The 15,608-nt window shown below is 45.0% G+C and overlaps 1 protein-coding gene across 1 annotated transcript in view; it reads left to right on the top strand.

The window, feature by feature from the left end:
* The window catches only part of LOC138491484 (eotaxin-like), a 147,907-nt gene that overhangs the window by 96,415 nt on the left and 35,884 nt on the right, over positions 1-15,608 (top strand). Inside the window, exon 3 of the mRNA XM_069618001.1 lies at positions 6,371-6,448. Within this exon, the coding sequence (XP_069474102.1) occupies positions 6,371-6,448 (78 nt within the window). The remainder of the gene's footprint in view (positions 1-6,370; positions 6,449-15,608) is intronic.

Here is a 15,608-nt window from a genome sequence, read left to right on the forward strand (position 1 = left end):
ACGTTAAAGTTTTTAAGGAGCAAATAATGTTCCCAGTGCATTCTCTAACTCCTTATGCCCCTCTAAAGACCTGTGTGATAACACAGCTTTCTTTTTCACCTGAGAATTCGAGGGAATAAGAACAGATCTCATACATTGGGTCGCACCTACAGGTCCGAGTTCCCTTTTTGAGAGCTTAAGACCATGTCAGTTAATAGGTTGAATACTTTTACAATCTTGACATCTTTGCAATTAGAATGTGTCCTTAAGAAAGTAAATCCATCAGGTTCTCTTGATGTAGGTCAGGCAAGAATACTCAGAAACATGCATGCCCTCTTTAGTATCCATAAATTAATAGATTCATTTTACTTTAAGGGAAAAAAAATCATATTTGTAAAACCTCACAACATAAAACATGAACAATAATTGCACATCATACATAACACAAAACAAATAATTATAGAAACATCTCAGTTCCATGAAATTGGTAAATTACAAATATAATTAGAGGCAATCATTTGAAGGGCTATGGGGTCTCTGCCCTATGCTATGCTTAACTCATGAATCTTCACAAGAAGAATGAATACGTTTTATGTCTGTACAAATCTGAAATTGGAAACTTCATGGAAGAAGTCATACTGAAAACAACTGACTTTAGACCAGTGGATTGTGAGCATCAGTTTGGAAGAAGTGAGGCTGCACCCTCTGACAAACTGGTCTGCTGCCTCCTACAAGGGCAGTATAGACTCTGCAACCACTCGAAGAAAAGAGTCTTTATTCAAACCTGCATCACAGCAGCATCCAATAACATGGCCAAACTTTTCAAAGTCTCCAAGGAACTTTCCAACCCTACCACAGCCTCCTCCACCATTGCACCCACCCAGGCCCTTTGCTTGGCCCTGGCTGCACACTTCACCAAAATAACACAGCATATCCTATCCTCCCTCTCTTGCCCACTACCTCATGCACCAACATCTCTTGTACCACCCTTGGCCACCTGTAACCCTCCTCCTCTTCTCTCTTCTCTCTTCTCTCTCCCCAGTCACACCTGAGGAGGTCACTAGACAAGTCCGGTCTATGAAAACCTCCTCCAAACAGGTGGACCCCTGTCCTTCCAAAACCATCAATTACATAATTGACTCTCTGTCTCCAGCCTTGGCCAACCTCTGCAACCTCTCCTTCACCCCTGAAGTTTTCCCCACTGCTCTTAAGCACTCCCTCGTGCACCCTCTCCTCAAAGAAGCTTCTGCTGACCCTTCCATTCCGGCAAACTACCGCCCGATCTCTATCACTCCTTTCCTGGGCAAACTTCTAGAGACGTTGGATGCCTCCATGTCCACCAGTCTGGCTTAAGAGCATCCAGAGGCATGGTAACTGCTCCTCTGAACACCTGTGAAGATCTGCTCTCACATCTTGATTCCAACTCTCCCTCGATCCTCATTCTATTCGACCTCTCCTCTGCCTTTGATACAGTGAACCACTACACCCTGATCACATGTCTCCGTGATACCCTGGACATCACTCATCAGGCCCTGGCATGTCTAACCCCCTTTCTCTCCGAACGCCCATTGCAGGTGGAACTGGGGTCTTTCCTCTCCCCTATCACTCGCTGTACTTGTGGTGTCCCCCAGGGATCTAACCTATCCCCTGGTTTTTCAATGGCTGCATGGCCCCCCTGGCCCATCTCATAGCCACCTTCACCTCCAGCCTTCAGTGTTACACGTATGATACGCAGCTCTCCTTCAGGTTACAGTTACAGTGCTTTATCATGTTGGTCCTGTGTTATTCCGAACACTAAGATGTCGTCACTGTAGTTGAAAGCATTGGTCACCGGGCTTATCAGTCTGCGAATGGTTTCTTGGAATATTTAGGCCGCTGATGAGATGCCAAAGTTCAGCCTCTTGTAGTGGAATAAGCCTTCATGCGTCGTGAAGGTCGTTATTGGTCTTGACTAAGGGTCGATGACTAGCTGGCGGTAGCATTGGTTCAGGTCCAGCTTCGAGAACCTGGTGGCCTGGTTGAGTCTCACTAGCATTGAATGGCCGTGTTGGGTATTCTCATATCGACACAAAGGCGAAGGCGTCCGTCTGCCTTGGAGACGACTACTATTGGGGACACCCACAGGGTGGGCCCTTTGGCTCTCTCGATAAAGTCATTGTCGAGTAGTAGCTGTAACTCATGTGTTACCTTGGCTTGTAGGTGGAATCCAATCCTTCCGGGGTGTTGCGGGATGTGCCGTACCGATGAGTCAATGTGCAGTTTGATCATGGTGTCTTTTAACCTGCCAACGCCCTTGAACAAGTTTGGAAACATGACTTTCAGTGTGTCTAGGTCGAGCTCCTTGTGGGATATGGTTTGTATGGATTGGGTGGTGGGTGGGAATCATTGAATTGCTTCTGACTGGTCGTAGCAGAGGTCTATTAGGTGTAGTGTGATGGCAGTCTTGTAGCTCAATAGAAATCTTCCTGTTACTGGGCTGTGGATGTCGTGGATCATCGCTGGCACTCTTCTTCCTCGATACACTAGATCGCACAGGAACTGAACCTTGGATGTTAGGGGCCGGGTCGCGCCCCATCGGAAGATGTGGGCTGTAGATGGCCCTAGGGAGCATGTCTCAACGAGCGCTTCATAGGTTCTCTGGTTCATTATGTTGACCGTTGCACCTGTATCAATGAGGAACGGTGTGTCGGTCCCTCCTAGATGGACGGTCACTCGGGGCACTGCACTGTTGTCTGATGAGTCCGCTATCAGTCGTAAGTATTCTCTAATGTACCAGTTGTATTCCGGATAGTGCTCCGTACCTGGCAGTTGTTCTTCGACAGGAGGATTCTCGTATGGGTCTCAGGCATTGAATTCTCTCATCGGGTCATCCTCAAGGATAGGCTGTCCTTGGTAAAGTTGTTCCGGGTTGTTGTATGCTTCACTAGCCAGCTCTATTTGCTGAATCAGGGGTCGTGGTGCTTCTGGTGATGTTGTACCTGGCGTTGTCCCTCTCGGGGTATGGTCGCGTGTTTGATGGCCTGGGCGGTTCATATCGTCGGTTTGGTGTCATCTGGGCCGGGGGTCTGTAGGCTTGCTGTTGTGGTGTCCTTTCTCGACACATGCTCTGGAAATGGTTTTCCTGGCTGCATCTCATACACATCTCGTCGATTGCCGGGCATTGTCCTTTGTGGGGAAACTCGAACCCGCATCAATAGTACTGTCTCTCTGGCTGGGATCGACGTGCCTAGCTCCAGGAGTCTTGTCGGGATTGGGTGCCGAACTGGCGGGTCTGCCCTTGTGGGTTATTGGTGATTGCCTCTATATTGTCCAGTTTCTTTGGGCTTTCGATGTTGGCAGCTTGAACATCGACGCGCTCACACACCCTTGCTAGTTCCACTATTTCTTGCAGGGGCAGGGGCTTCATTAGTAGGTGTTTCCAGAATTGGGAAGACAGACATCCTTCTATAACTCTCAGTCAGATGATTTCGTCGTCATTGAAGTTTGCGAAGTCACAGTAGGTTATTTTCCTTTGCAGGCATAGAGTGAACTGTCCAATTGTTTCATGGGGTGCCTGGGTGCACTGGTTAAATGTGTATCTTTCGTAGTCTCTGTTCGGTAGCACCACTAAGCGACTGTTGATTACACCGATGAGTAGTGGGTAAGTGGTTCTTTCTTGGGTAGGGATGGTTTTAATGACACTCTTGATGTCCTTCCCGACAAGGTTTGTGAAGATGTCCAGTTTGTTGGGGGCGTCTTGGTTGCCCACAGCTCTCATGAACTCTTCAAATTCATCCATCCATTCCTGCCATCTCTGACCTTGGTTTTCCTGAGGCTCAAACGAGAATGGATTGGGGCAGCGCAAAAATGACACTGGGTTTGTGGGTGTGACTCCTGCGGGGGTCGGTGCGGCTCCATCGACTGCTGCGCTTCCAGATTGTGACATTGTGATGTGTCGGCATTTGGTTCTCTACCATGATGTTTGGAATTGGGTCACCAACCTTCTTGTATGGATAGTCCCAATAGCGGGTTTCCTTGTGGGTCACGCTCTTTGTGGGGTGATCCTCGTTTTCTAGTGGTTTCTTGGTGTGGGTTTGCTACGTTCTGCGACACATGCTTTCTTCTTTGTAGCTGCGTGTGTGTGTTTTCCTTGTCCTTATTAAGTTTGGCTGCTGGTCCTCACTCTCTAGTGGATTCTTGGTGTGGGCTCGCCACGTTCTGTGACACGCGCTTTCTTTGCCGCTGCGTGTGCCTCACCCTTTTATTTGATATATGTGTATATTTGATAGTCCTCGCTTTCTAGTGGTTTATTCATGTGGCAAACGCTTTCTCCCTTATGCCTGCCTGTGTCTTTTTTTTTTGTTTGTATATGTCCTATTTTCACGGATCCTCGCTTTCTAGTGGTTGATAGGTGGGGGGTCGCTCCCTTCAGGTTGCTTGCGGGTGTTGTGCCACTGTCCCCTTTTTTCTGGGCCATCTCTGTACCTCTGCGCTGTACAGTTGCGGTCGCTCCTTGTCGTTTGCTGGGTCCTGCAGTCCTCTCCCCTTACGGCGGCGCTGCTGCTGGGCTCTGCGGTCCTCTCCTCTTCCAGTGGCACTGGAAGGTCAGCAGGAGGGTCAGAGAGAGAAGAGAGGAGAGTGAGAAAGATGGGAGGGAGAAAGACGCAGAGAGAGACAGGAGGCACTGGTGGGAGCAGTTGGAGAGAGAGGTGAGAGAGAGAGAGAGAAGGGAGTAGTAGACAGTAGCGAGAGGGGGAAATGAGAAAATAGAATGCTGAGGAATAAAGGGGAGAGAAAGGGAGGGAGAGAATAGAAGGAGAAACAGAGGGAGAAGAAGGGGAGGGGCAAGAAGACGAGGGAGAGAATAGGGTGACAGTGTGAGAGAGAAGGAACATGTGGAAAATCATCTGTCATATTGTGGGATACCATCAGAGTAGAGATTCCTTAGAAATCCCAGAAGCAGTAAAATAGGTAATGCAGCAGCCTTTAGGCCGTCATCAGAAGCCCACAGTAGAGCCGGACATTTGAGGTTACCTATCACTAGTCTTGCATTACGACGGGATAGGAAATCGGGAAGCCTGAGTTAGGGTGGCGGGAGCACATGCGAGTTTGAGGTGTAGAGCAGGGACCTCCCTGCAGTCCATCATCAGCCAAATTGTGAAATCTAACTTGCATAACTGAATTCTTGAATTATTGAAACCATCTGTGATAGTAGTTATACAATAGCCAAAACTGTTGTCAATGCTTGTTTTTAACAGTGCTTCAGTGCAAGGAGAAGATGCAAGGACTTATAAATCAAATGGCTGAGGGGTTAAGACGTGTTTTTACCCCTAGGGGCCATTTTACAGCCGCAATTAGGCCATTAACTCTCAGAAGACTTATTAGAAGTAGTATTGGATGCCCTATCCAGTGAAAAGTGATACAGCTATCTTAAAGAGATCTCATTGAGTTGTGTGTTGGATTGTGAAAGGTAGGCTATGGGCAGTCGGTGGATGGGTAAATAACCAAACAACAGCCACAGGTTGTGCATCCTTCTTCACATCCCATCACCTCATAACTCTATTCCAATGGAATAGCTTCAGCATAAAGGTGGCTCTTTAGCGTCACCTAGTAGGCAAAACTAAAAGTGCAATTGAAGCCTAATGTTCCAACGAGGGGTACCACCAGGCACAACTACTTTGCAATGCAAAATGGGTATGTCTAGGAGATGTGGAAATGTCCCGCCGATGTAAATTGAGGACACACCTACACACACAATGAACATCTTTATTCACACACACAGAAATTGTACCTTTAGCAATTTGCCCATGTTCCAACCTGGCCAAAGTCTGATTCAAGACATGGGCAAATCTGCAGGAACAAATGCAGTTTAAAAGAAGAAAAAAAAAATCCTCAAAGTGACTGACTTTACACAAACTTTGACACCACTTTCAAGCAATAATATCATAATTATTATTCTTTTTTCCACTTTCTACCTCCCTTAATGTCCAGCCTGGTGTTCTTTCTTTGGTTTGGTAATGCAAGGGTCAGTGTTTTTTAATCACTGTGAACTGTTAAATGGTATGTTGCCATAGCCACAACTCAAATGTGCCACAATTTGCAAAATTTGAATTTCCTCTTATATGTGTAATCTCGGGACATGGTTTCCCCTGATGATCCAGGGTCTTTACCATGCAAAGATCTTGGCGAACCAGAGTTGCCATGAATGTATCATTTTTTGTAACAATGTTTTTAATATATCATATGCATTATTCATATACATTTAAGAAAACATTTCTTTTATTGGTGTACATCAGTTCTTTACTTTGATTGACAGTGTATCAGATATCAGCCCTTTACCAGTTACTTTCTATTGAACATCTCTTAAACAAAAAAAAAATGCTAAAACTGTAAAATCTCTTTTCATTTGCAGATTTACTACTGAAAGAAAGGGAGCCTTCTGTGCTGATCCAAAGGCCCCCTGGGTCCTGAAGATGATTAGAAATCTTAAGTAAGTAGAAAAATGGAAAAATACATTGTGAAAGAGACACCTAAAATCAGAGGACAAAACAATGACATGTCTAACAATTGAGAGGCTTCATTCATTATAAATGTTCCACTCCAACAGCAAATATGTCTCCATAGCTGAGCAGGTAATTTGTGCTCTGATTCATGGAAATACTTCCGTCGAAAATTGGGAATTTGCATGCCAATCTGCACGCAAATCCCTGTTCGGCGATTCATGGAACTGACTGCCGGGACCTCTCCAGGGACTTAAATGGAGTTTGCGCAGACCTGGCGCATCTCTGCGAGTCGATGAGCGCCTTGCGCGAGACTCCAGGCAGAGTGTGAGCTGGGCCTACGCAGCGACGCAACTAGGTGGTGGATCATGCAGAATGAGGAAGAGCACTTGAAAATGTGGGCATCTTGAGGGACGGTCCACCTCCAAGCAATTGCACGCCCATACACGTGCAAATGCAAACGTATTAATGGAATTGAAATCTGAATGTCGGGTCGCGAAAAAGCACATGCAAACCCCAGAACCCATAAGCCATAAGATAGTAGGCATAAACGTCAAAGCGCATAGGATGAAATGCCAATAAAGCACATAATACACACCAAACAAATGTCTACATGCATGATGAATCCAGTAATAGTCGGAGCTATCGTGCACGGGAACCACAGGAGGATGGGGACGCCCAGGGTCTGGATCTTCACAACATGCACTATGCTTTTTGCGATGCCGCATGACCAGGTCAATGGCAGGTACAGGTTTCCCTCCAATATAATCCTAGACGTTGTCAGGGAGTGGGAAGATGGCCTAAGCATCTGATCACAGACACTTACCCCACTAGATAAAGTGCTGACTGTACTCCATTTCCTTGCCACTGGGTCCTTCCAGCAGACAACTGCAATAGTTAGTGGGTTATTTCAGTCCACACAATTACTCTGTCTACACCAGGTGCTGTCATACATAACAGCATGTGTATGTGTGCGCAGGTACATATATATGCCTCGAACACTGGTTAAAAGGCAGACAGTGATGCAGGATTTATATGCAGTAGCACGCTTTCCCTGTGTACTAGGTGCAAGACACTGCACAAATGTTGCACTACGGCCACCCGATTCACAGAGCACATCTACTGGAACAGAAAGCACTGGCACTCCGTCAATGGTGCAGGTGGTCTGTGATGACAAGGGAATCATTATGGAAGTCTATGCTAATTTCCCGGGCAGCACACATGAAAGCTATATCTCCTGCATGTCACCATTGCACCGGACCCTGGTATCTGAAAAACCTGGCAACGCACCATCATGCACATGCATGCACGTCACACACTGAACAATGAATCTCCCCCACACCCAGACAACTCTCCTTCCTGACCTCAGACCTCTATTCCAATTGTATATATGCCACTGTAGCACAAGTTGATAATCTGTAAACCCTTCTCGGTAATGTGATCATCAACTGCAACATTGTAGAGATTTCTATGCCTGTATATAATTATGTATGTATATAACTACTGTGTAACTAAGCTGATAAGTATCCTTGTAATGCTCGCACCCAACTACCTTCGGGTCTCGGCTGCGCCATATCAAATAAACAAACAAAACAAACAAACAAACAAACAAACAAATAGACGCGGCCAATAAATGACAATAACTACCATGTCAAAGTACCAGTGAAAGTGGTCACACGGAAAGACAATTATTTAGAAAATTAGCAAATTGGATTGACTCAAATATGTGAAAAAAGGGGATAAGCTTGGTCAGTAAATTATATATTCATATTTTATTATTAAAGTTCACTCAACTGTATAAAAATAGACACATTTTTATCATAAACGTATACAAAATTCTAAAAATTCTAAAAAAGCATTTGAATTTGATACTGCATGAAATGGAAATGTCTAATCTATCTATGGAGAGATCAATACTAAATAACATCTGTAATAGCTAGCCACAGCTTAGTGTTGACCCTGTTTTAATCGGGGCTAGTAGCTATATTTCTCTAGCCTTTACAGATGTTAATTAGTATTGATCTCTCCATAGATAGATTAGACATTTCCATTTCATGCAGTATCAAATTCAAATGCTTTTTTTTAGAATTTTGTACACATTTTATGATAAAAAATGTGTCTATTTTTATACAAGTATGTGTACTTTAATAATAAAATATGAATATATCATTTACTGACATAGCTTATCCCCTTTTCCATATATTTGAGTCAATCCAATTTGCTAATTTTCTAAATAATTGTTTGTCAGTGTGACCACTTTCGCTGGTTTTTTGATCATATATGCTCCCCAGGTCCACGATGAAGGGGATACCTATCCGTTTGCTATAATAACAACCATGTCGACATGTACAGGCGATAGTGCCTACGCACTGACTACCTTCATGATGACACCCATCAGGAATCCCACAAAACCAGCTGAGGTGAGATATTATACTGCACATGTAGTCACTAGGGGCATAGTGGTGTGCACATTCAGAGTGCTAAAGTCACAGTTCTGTTCCCTTGACCCCTCTGGTGGTGTGTTGCTATATGCACCACCAGTAGTCTGTAGAATCAATGTGGCTGCATGTGTCCTGAACAATGTTGCCACATAGAACGGGGTACCAGTGGAAATGCAGGTGGGACATCGGCTGTATCCACAGGCACCACCCTTGCCCATGCCTGGTCAAAGGGCACGTGGAGAGACTGCATGCACACAGCTGGCGCAGTCACAACTGTACAAATTCACAAAATACAAGAACAATTAAAAATATGTTTCTAAAGAAAAATGCATCAACTAGGCAACATTCAAATCTTAGCACCTAGCCATTCATGAACACCAAAAGCAACATATCCACAAATTCCTATTAGCAAACCAAAATCAGATTGAACACCCGTGGGATCATGTGCACTACAGGCACAAAAATATCCATGTTGCTGTGAGCGTGTAAGCAGGGGGGCAAGATTCCACATGTGGCAGACATACCGGGAATAGGGAGACATTGCACCCCATATCAAAGCAAACACTGAATAAGAGCCAATTTTTAAGTGAGCAAAATTGGTTGACACACCCCAAGGGTCACATTCAAATCTTAGAAAATTGTCAAATAATGGTGCAATCACACATGAAAACAGCCTGTGACTCATGCCCCTAATTTGCATGGCAGTGCACAAATGAACAAAACAGGCATAGCAAGTTTAAACAACAGTGTCCATGTAGTTCACCCAAAAGCACACAGCACATGCAACAATGTCCCTGACCACCATCACATGGACAACAACAACTGTACTGCATGTAGACTGGATGCCATGGGGTAGTGGAGGAGGTCAGGGGGGCTGGTAGGAAGTCTCTGGCCCTGGGTAGCATGCCTAGGGTAGTGGCGGGAGTGCAGGTGTTGGTGGGTGGTTTCAGGACTTGGGTAGCCTGCCTGGGGTGGTGCAGAGGTGAGATGAGCTGGTGGATAGTGGCAGGACTTAAGTGGTCTGCTTGGGGTAGTGGCAGAGGTAAGAGGGGCTGGTGGGTGGTGTCTGAACTTAAGGGGTTGCCTAGGGTTGTGGCGGAGCTGAGTGGGTCTGGTGGGTAGTGTCAGGACTTGAAGGGGCTGCCTGGGATAGTAGTAGAGGTGAGGGGGCTTTTGGGTGGTGTCAGGACTGGAGGGGGCTGCCTGGGGTAGTGTTAGAGGTGAGGTGGACTTGGGGGTGGTGTTCGGACTTGAGGGGGCTGCCTGGGGTGGTGGCAAAGGTGAGGAGGGCTGGTGGGTGGTGTCAGGACTTGAAGGGGCTGATGTGCAGTCGGGGTATGTTCCATTACTTTGTGTGCAGTGGAAGTAGGGTGGGTGGTTCGAATATGTGCAGCCATTATTTATGTGCGTTTGGATCCATGAATACGCAGAGAGTGCAGATTTACTTATGCGTGCAGGCTCGCGCAGTGTTGTTCTCGGCACGCATCACTTGCAGGATTAATGCACTCTTCTCTATGAATTGGGCCCTTAATTGCTATCCTTTTAGGACATATTTAAAGAATCTGAGTTTGAGTTGTTATGTAGTAGCTTGAAAAATAAACTAAGTGGAAAGATATATGGTGGGAGGAAGATGCTGAGACAATTGATAGGTATAGAAGACCTGAAATTATGAAAAGACCCAGAAGAGAGCAAAATATGTAACATAAGGTGACTAGTCAAGCGAAAGCAAGTAAAGATGAATCAGACTACGTAAGAAAGTGAACACGGGTTAAAGGGCTCTAGCTCAGCAAATAGATCAGATACATTGAGTTTGAAAAAAGACTTCCAGACGTATACAACGGATACCCAGAAGATGGTACAAAACTAGAACTGTGCGGACATGCAATTCTTTGCTGCTTGTAAGACATCTATGACAAAATGAAAAAGAGTAAACTGTCTCTCAGTAGAGCAAATACTCCAAACCGGCAAATCTCTACCACTTCTCCTGCCCTTCCTTTCAGATAGTCACATTTTCTGGGCCTTCTGATCCCTCAGCGCTTGAAAACCAAAGATGGGGTTCAACTCAAAAATATTGCATTGGAGACATTTCTTGCAAGTTGCAAAACCTTTCACTTATGGCCTGTGACTGGCAATGTTGACCACACTTCCCCTGGCCATCGCTCATGGAACTGCACTATTCAAAGCTATCATACCTTTCATGCCAGACTATGCCTTTTGTGTGCATACGACCCTGCCTGTCTATTAATTAGCAGGACCCAAGCAATCTATGAAAATCAGCCAGTTTCCTGTAAAACGAATAAATGGCAGCACATCCCTCCATAGCTAGGTCACCTGCTTTCGCTATGGCAACACGTCATTCCATGGCTAGTTCACTTAATTCGGATCACGGTAGTTAGAATCTTTCACTTTAAGGTACTTAGCATTGCATGAAAGCCTCTTTTTGGAAAAATGAAAGTTGATCTTAAACCCATCTTCCCTATATAGAAACCAATCAACACTTTACAATTATAGTACCAGATGGTACGTGTTAAAGCTAGGAGATTAAATCGCCCATAAAGAAGATCAGTACTAGATGTTATCAACATCTTCGATTTTAGAGGGGGAGCCCAAATGTATGTAAAATCAAGTAATTTCACATATAGTGTGGGTCAGTAAAGTTGGTGTCATGGTTGCTGGACTGACAGGACTAACATGGGTGCACGAAGGTACCAGGCCCCTTAGAGGCATGCCTAGGAGCATACACAAGCCACTATGCAGGTGCCACTGAATACACCTACACGCCAGTACACACAGGCTCCAGCACAGGCACCCTTGTTAGACAAAACCCACACTCCAAGAACACATGGGGTCCTGGACGCATATGGTTCACTACTGGAGGTGGTCCATACAGCCACCAGGGCTTGGTTTGCCCAGTGGGCGAAATCCTGCAAGAAATTGTCATTTTGCCCTAGGCACACTATAAAGCCTGCCCCTCCTTTACCACTTGTTTAGCGTTACTCCTGAAATGATGCACCACCTGCATTGGCATGGATATGTGCTGGCGGATCCTTTCCTGATGCTTACCTGGACCTGCACGACTAGAATCATCGCCCTCACTTACCTGGGACTACAACAAGGGGTTCTTCGATCAGACCAATGAGTTACCTGGAATCAGCACTCTGGTCTCTTTGGGGCCCTTCTCCATTGGAAGTCTATCACAAAGAACATCCCTCACCTTTGGCTCTTTCGAGCACTGGAATGATCTGAGCATTCTCTCCTGTGCTTGCCTATTGTTCTCCTCCTTGGTCCTACAAAGGAAGAAAGGGCACATTACCGGTCTGCAATTGATGGATCCCTACAAGGAAGAAAGATTCAAATTTACCTGTTCGTTTGTTTGTTTTTTTTATTTATAAGGCGCTCCAGACCCAGGGCCATCAAGACGTAGGCAAAAAGGATATGTTCAGCTTGGTTGCATAGGTACAAGAAATACAAGACATAGATAGGTGCACAAGATACAAAGGTATAAATACAATGTGCCTTGCATGAGCGGCTAGACACAGAGTTATCGCAGTACAACACAACATAGAGAGGGTGTCCCGAGGAGACTAACACATAGTAAGTGACTCAATGTGCAGAAGGGTTAGTAGTGAAGGAGCATGTGGATAGTCAAGTGAGTGTTATTCAGGAAGTTATTTATCATTTGCTTTTAGCCAGTCTGTCAAATTATGTCTGAATTTAGAAAAGGATCGGTATTCTCTAAGGCCAGGGGGTAGGGATTTCCACAATTGTGCAGCCTTAACTGGGAAGCTGTGTCCTCCAATAGAGGAGAGTTTGAAGCGTGGTACTTGGAGGCAGTTGGAGTTGGCTGTTCTGGTCGGTCTGAGAGAGGTTTTCCTACTGATTGTCAGTGAGGTATGGCGGTGCTCTATTATTGAGGCACTTGTATGTGAGGGAGGCAATTTTAAGATGGATTTTATCAAAGGCAGATAGCCATTTGTATTTTCTTCTCGTGGAAGAAATGTGTTCATTTCTGTTGATCTTGAGTGCTGCTCTCAAGGCATTGTTCTGGAGTACCTGTATTTTTTGGATAATCTGTTTGTTTGCACCAATGTATAGCGCGTTGCAGAAATCCAATATAGAGAGTACGAGGGCTCTCGCGAGAATAAGGCAGCTGTCAGTGGAGAGGAATTGTTTGCTAGCTCTGATAAGTTTGCACGTTTATGCGGTAGCAGAGGCTAGGGAGTTTACTTGTTTAGTGAAGTTCATGGTAGCATCCAGATAGAAGCCTAGGGTCTTCACTTCCTTGGCTACTTTTATGTCATTTCCATCAATGGTGAAACTGGCATAATCTAGGCTTAGTTTAGATAGGTGGGTCGGGGTGCCTAAGATAATTAGCTCAGTTTTGTCATCGTTCAGACATAGTCCATGGGTGGCCATGCATGACTGAACGATGCCATGAATTCTATTCACCAGAGCCAAATCCTCGACGTAATCTCCAATAAGGGGTAGGAGGATTTGGGTATCGTCTGCATAGTTTGTGTAGGCAATACCCAAATGGTCCATTTCGTCGAAGAGGGGCTTGGTGAATACATTATATAGTGTTGGTGACCCACAGGATCCTTGAGGTACACCGCAGGTTATCGGGATAGGGTCTGCTGATGCCGATGGTGAAAAGACTCTCATGGTTCTGTTGCTCAAGAACGTCTCAATCCATGTTATGGCCTCCTTAGAGAAGTGAGCTGCAGAGTCTAGGTGGCTGCATAATACTTTAGGTCAACCAAGTTGAATGCAGCCGAGAGGTCTAGTAGGAGGAATAGGGCTGATTGGCCCTTATACCTGAGCTCATCTATTTGAGTCTTAAGATCAATTAGAGCTGTCTCCGTACCGTGTTGTGGACGGAATCCGGATTGGCGAGAGCCCAGTAGGAGGTTAGATTCCAGGAAGTTCTGTATTTGGATGTAGGCCACTTTATCTAAGATTTTTAAGAGAAATGGCAGTTGTGATGGGTCTTAGGTTGGTGGGTATGGTGGGGTCCAAGGTCTGCTTTTTGAGTAGTGGTAGTACCTAGGATTCTTTTAAATTGTTTGGGACAGTACCAGTTGTGAATGAGGAGTTGATAAGTTTGGTTATGAAGGGCGCTAGTTCTCTCGCCGCGTCCTTGATAAGTTGTGGCGGGCATTGGTCGTCCTTGCAATTGGACGGTTTGGATTCTAGTATAACCTTCTCCACCTCAATGACAGAAACTTTAGAGAAGTTGAAGCGAGTTTTGTGTTCACTGTGCGGAAGAGGAGCTATCCTACGAGGTGTTTGAGGGGCTAGAGAGGCTTTCTTATGGGCAATTTTAGTTTGTAGGCAACTTTGTTAGTTAAGGCGTGCTGGATACTGGAGCATCACTTTTTATCTTTGGTGCAGTTTTTTGTGGTACAATGGGTATTTCCAATTCTTTTAGAATAATTAACAGTTCTTTGATAATGAATTTGGATTGAGATATTGTGTTATCATAGGTTTCCTGTTTAGCTAGGAGGATGCCTTTCTTATATTGGGTTGAAATGTTGGTGAGGTTTTATTTGTTTTCTGCTGAGGATGAGAGCCTTCAGGCAGTTTCTAGCTTTCTTTTGCGTAGTATAAGGTTTTTTAGATGAGGGGTGAACCAGGTGTTAAGGTGTTTTTTGGGTTTGCTCTTCCTTAATTTGAGAGGAGCAATATTGTCCAGGGCTGAGTTCATGATTGTGTTATACTGTTCAACTAAGTAGTTGGGGTCCAAGTTGTCAGGTAAGGAATTAAGATTAGGTAATATGTGGGGCAGCAGTTTGTCAGCTGTCATACGTTTTTTATTCCTCGCAAAGGCGAGTGGAGCAAGCGGGGAGGTCTGGACTGTGGCTAGATTAGTTGCCAGTGTAAATGCTAGGAGATTTTGATCCGTCCAAATCTGGGGGGCAATGGACGTGATGTTGACATTACAGTTGTACTCTGCGATCCAGTCGAGAGTTCAACCTTTGTCGTGCATGGGCAATTTTAATTTCTGAATGAAGCCAAGTTCTGTCAGTGATGTGGCAATGACAGTACAGTGGGTGTCCTTGATATCATTATAGCCTAGGTTAAAGTCACCTAGCACTTAGGTTTGGGATGTGTTTTTTAGGTTGTTTGGTAAGGCCGTGGATATGTCTTCCGAGAAGGTTTCAATAGGGCCTGGCGTTCTATAGATGAGAAAGATATTCAATGTTTGGGAGTTAGCCGTGGGTACTTTGACCATGAGTCAATCGCAGGATTTCATAGTGGGTGTTATAACTACTCTCATATCTAGGTTGGACTTAGCTATAATTGCTAATCCTCCACCTCGAGGGCTATTTCTATCTGCACGCAGGATGTTATAGTTGTCAGGGACTGGATGTTATAGTTGTCAGGGACTGCCAGTGATAAGGCAGGGCCTTCAGCATCATGCAGCCATGATTCTGAAATGGCCAAGAAGTCAAGGTTATCTGTTATGATAATGTCAGATAATTCAGTTGCATGAGCAACTAGAGACCTGGTATTTATGAGAGCTCCTTTAAGGTTTGGTGGGTGGTTTTCTGATGCTGCAATGGCACTGGGACTTTTTTTGAGTCGTCTGACTAGGATAGTTGGGTGTGGGTCTTTTGCGATTGGTGCGGCTATTGGTAGGCTCTATGACTACTTTATGAGGTAGGCATATTTTTAGGTAGTTTAGTTGCTCCATCTTTTTTGCCGGTAG

The sequence above is a fragment of the Ambystoma mexicanum genome, chromosome 10, assembly GCF_040938575.1.
Source record: "Ambystoma mexicanum isolate Mex_15411 chromosome 10, UKY_AmexF1_1, whole genome shotgun sequence".
Taxonomy (NCBI): domain Eukaryota; kingdom Metazoa; phylum Chordata; class Amphibia; order Caudata; family Ambystomatidae; genus Ambystoma; species Ambystoma mexicanum.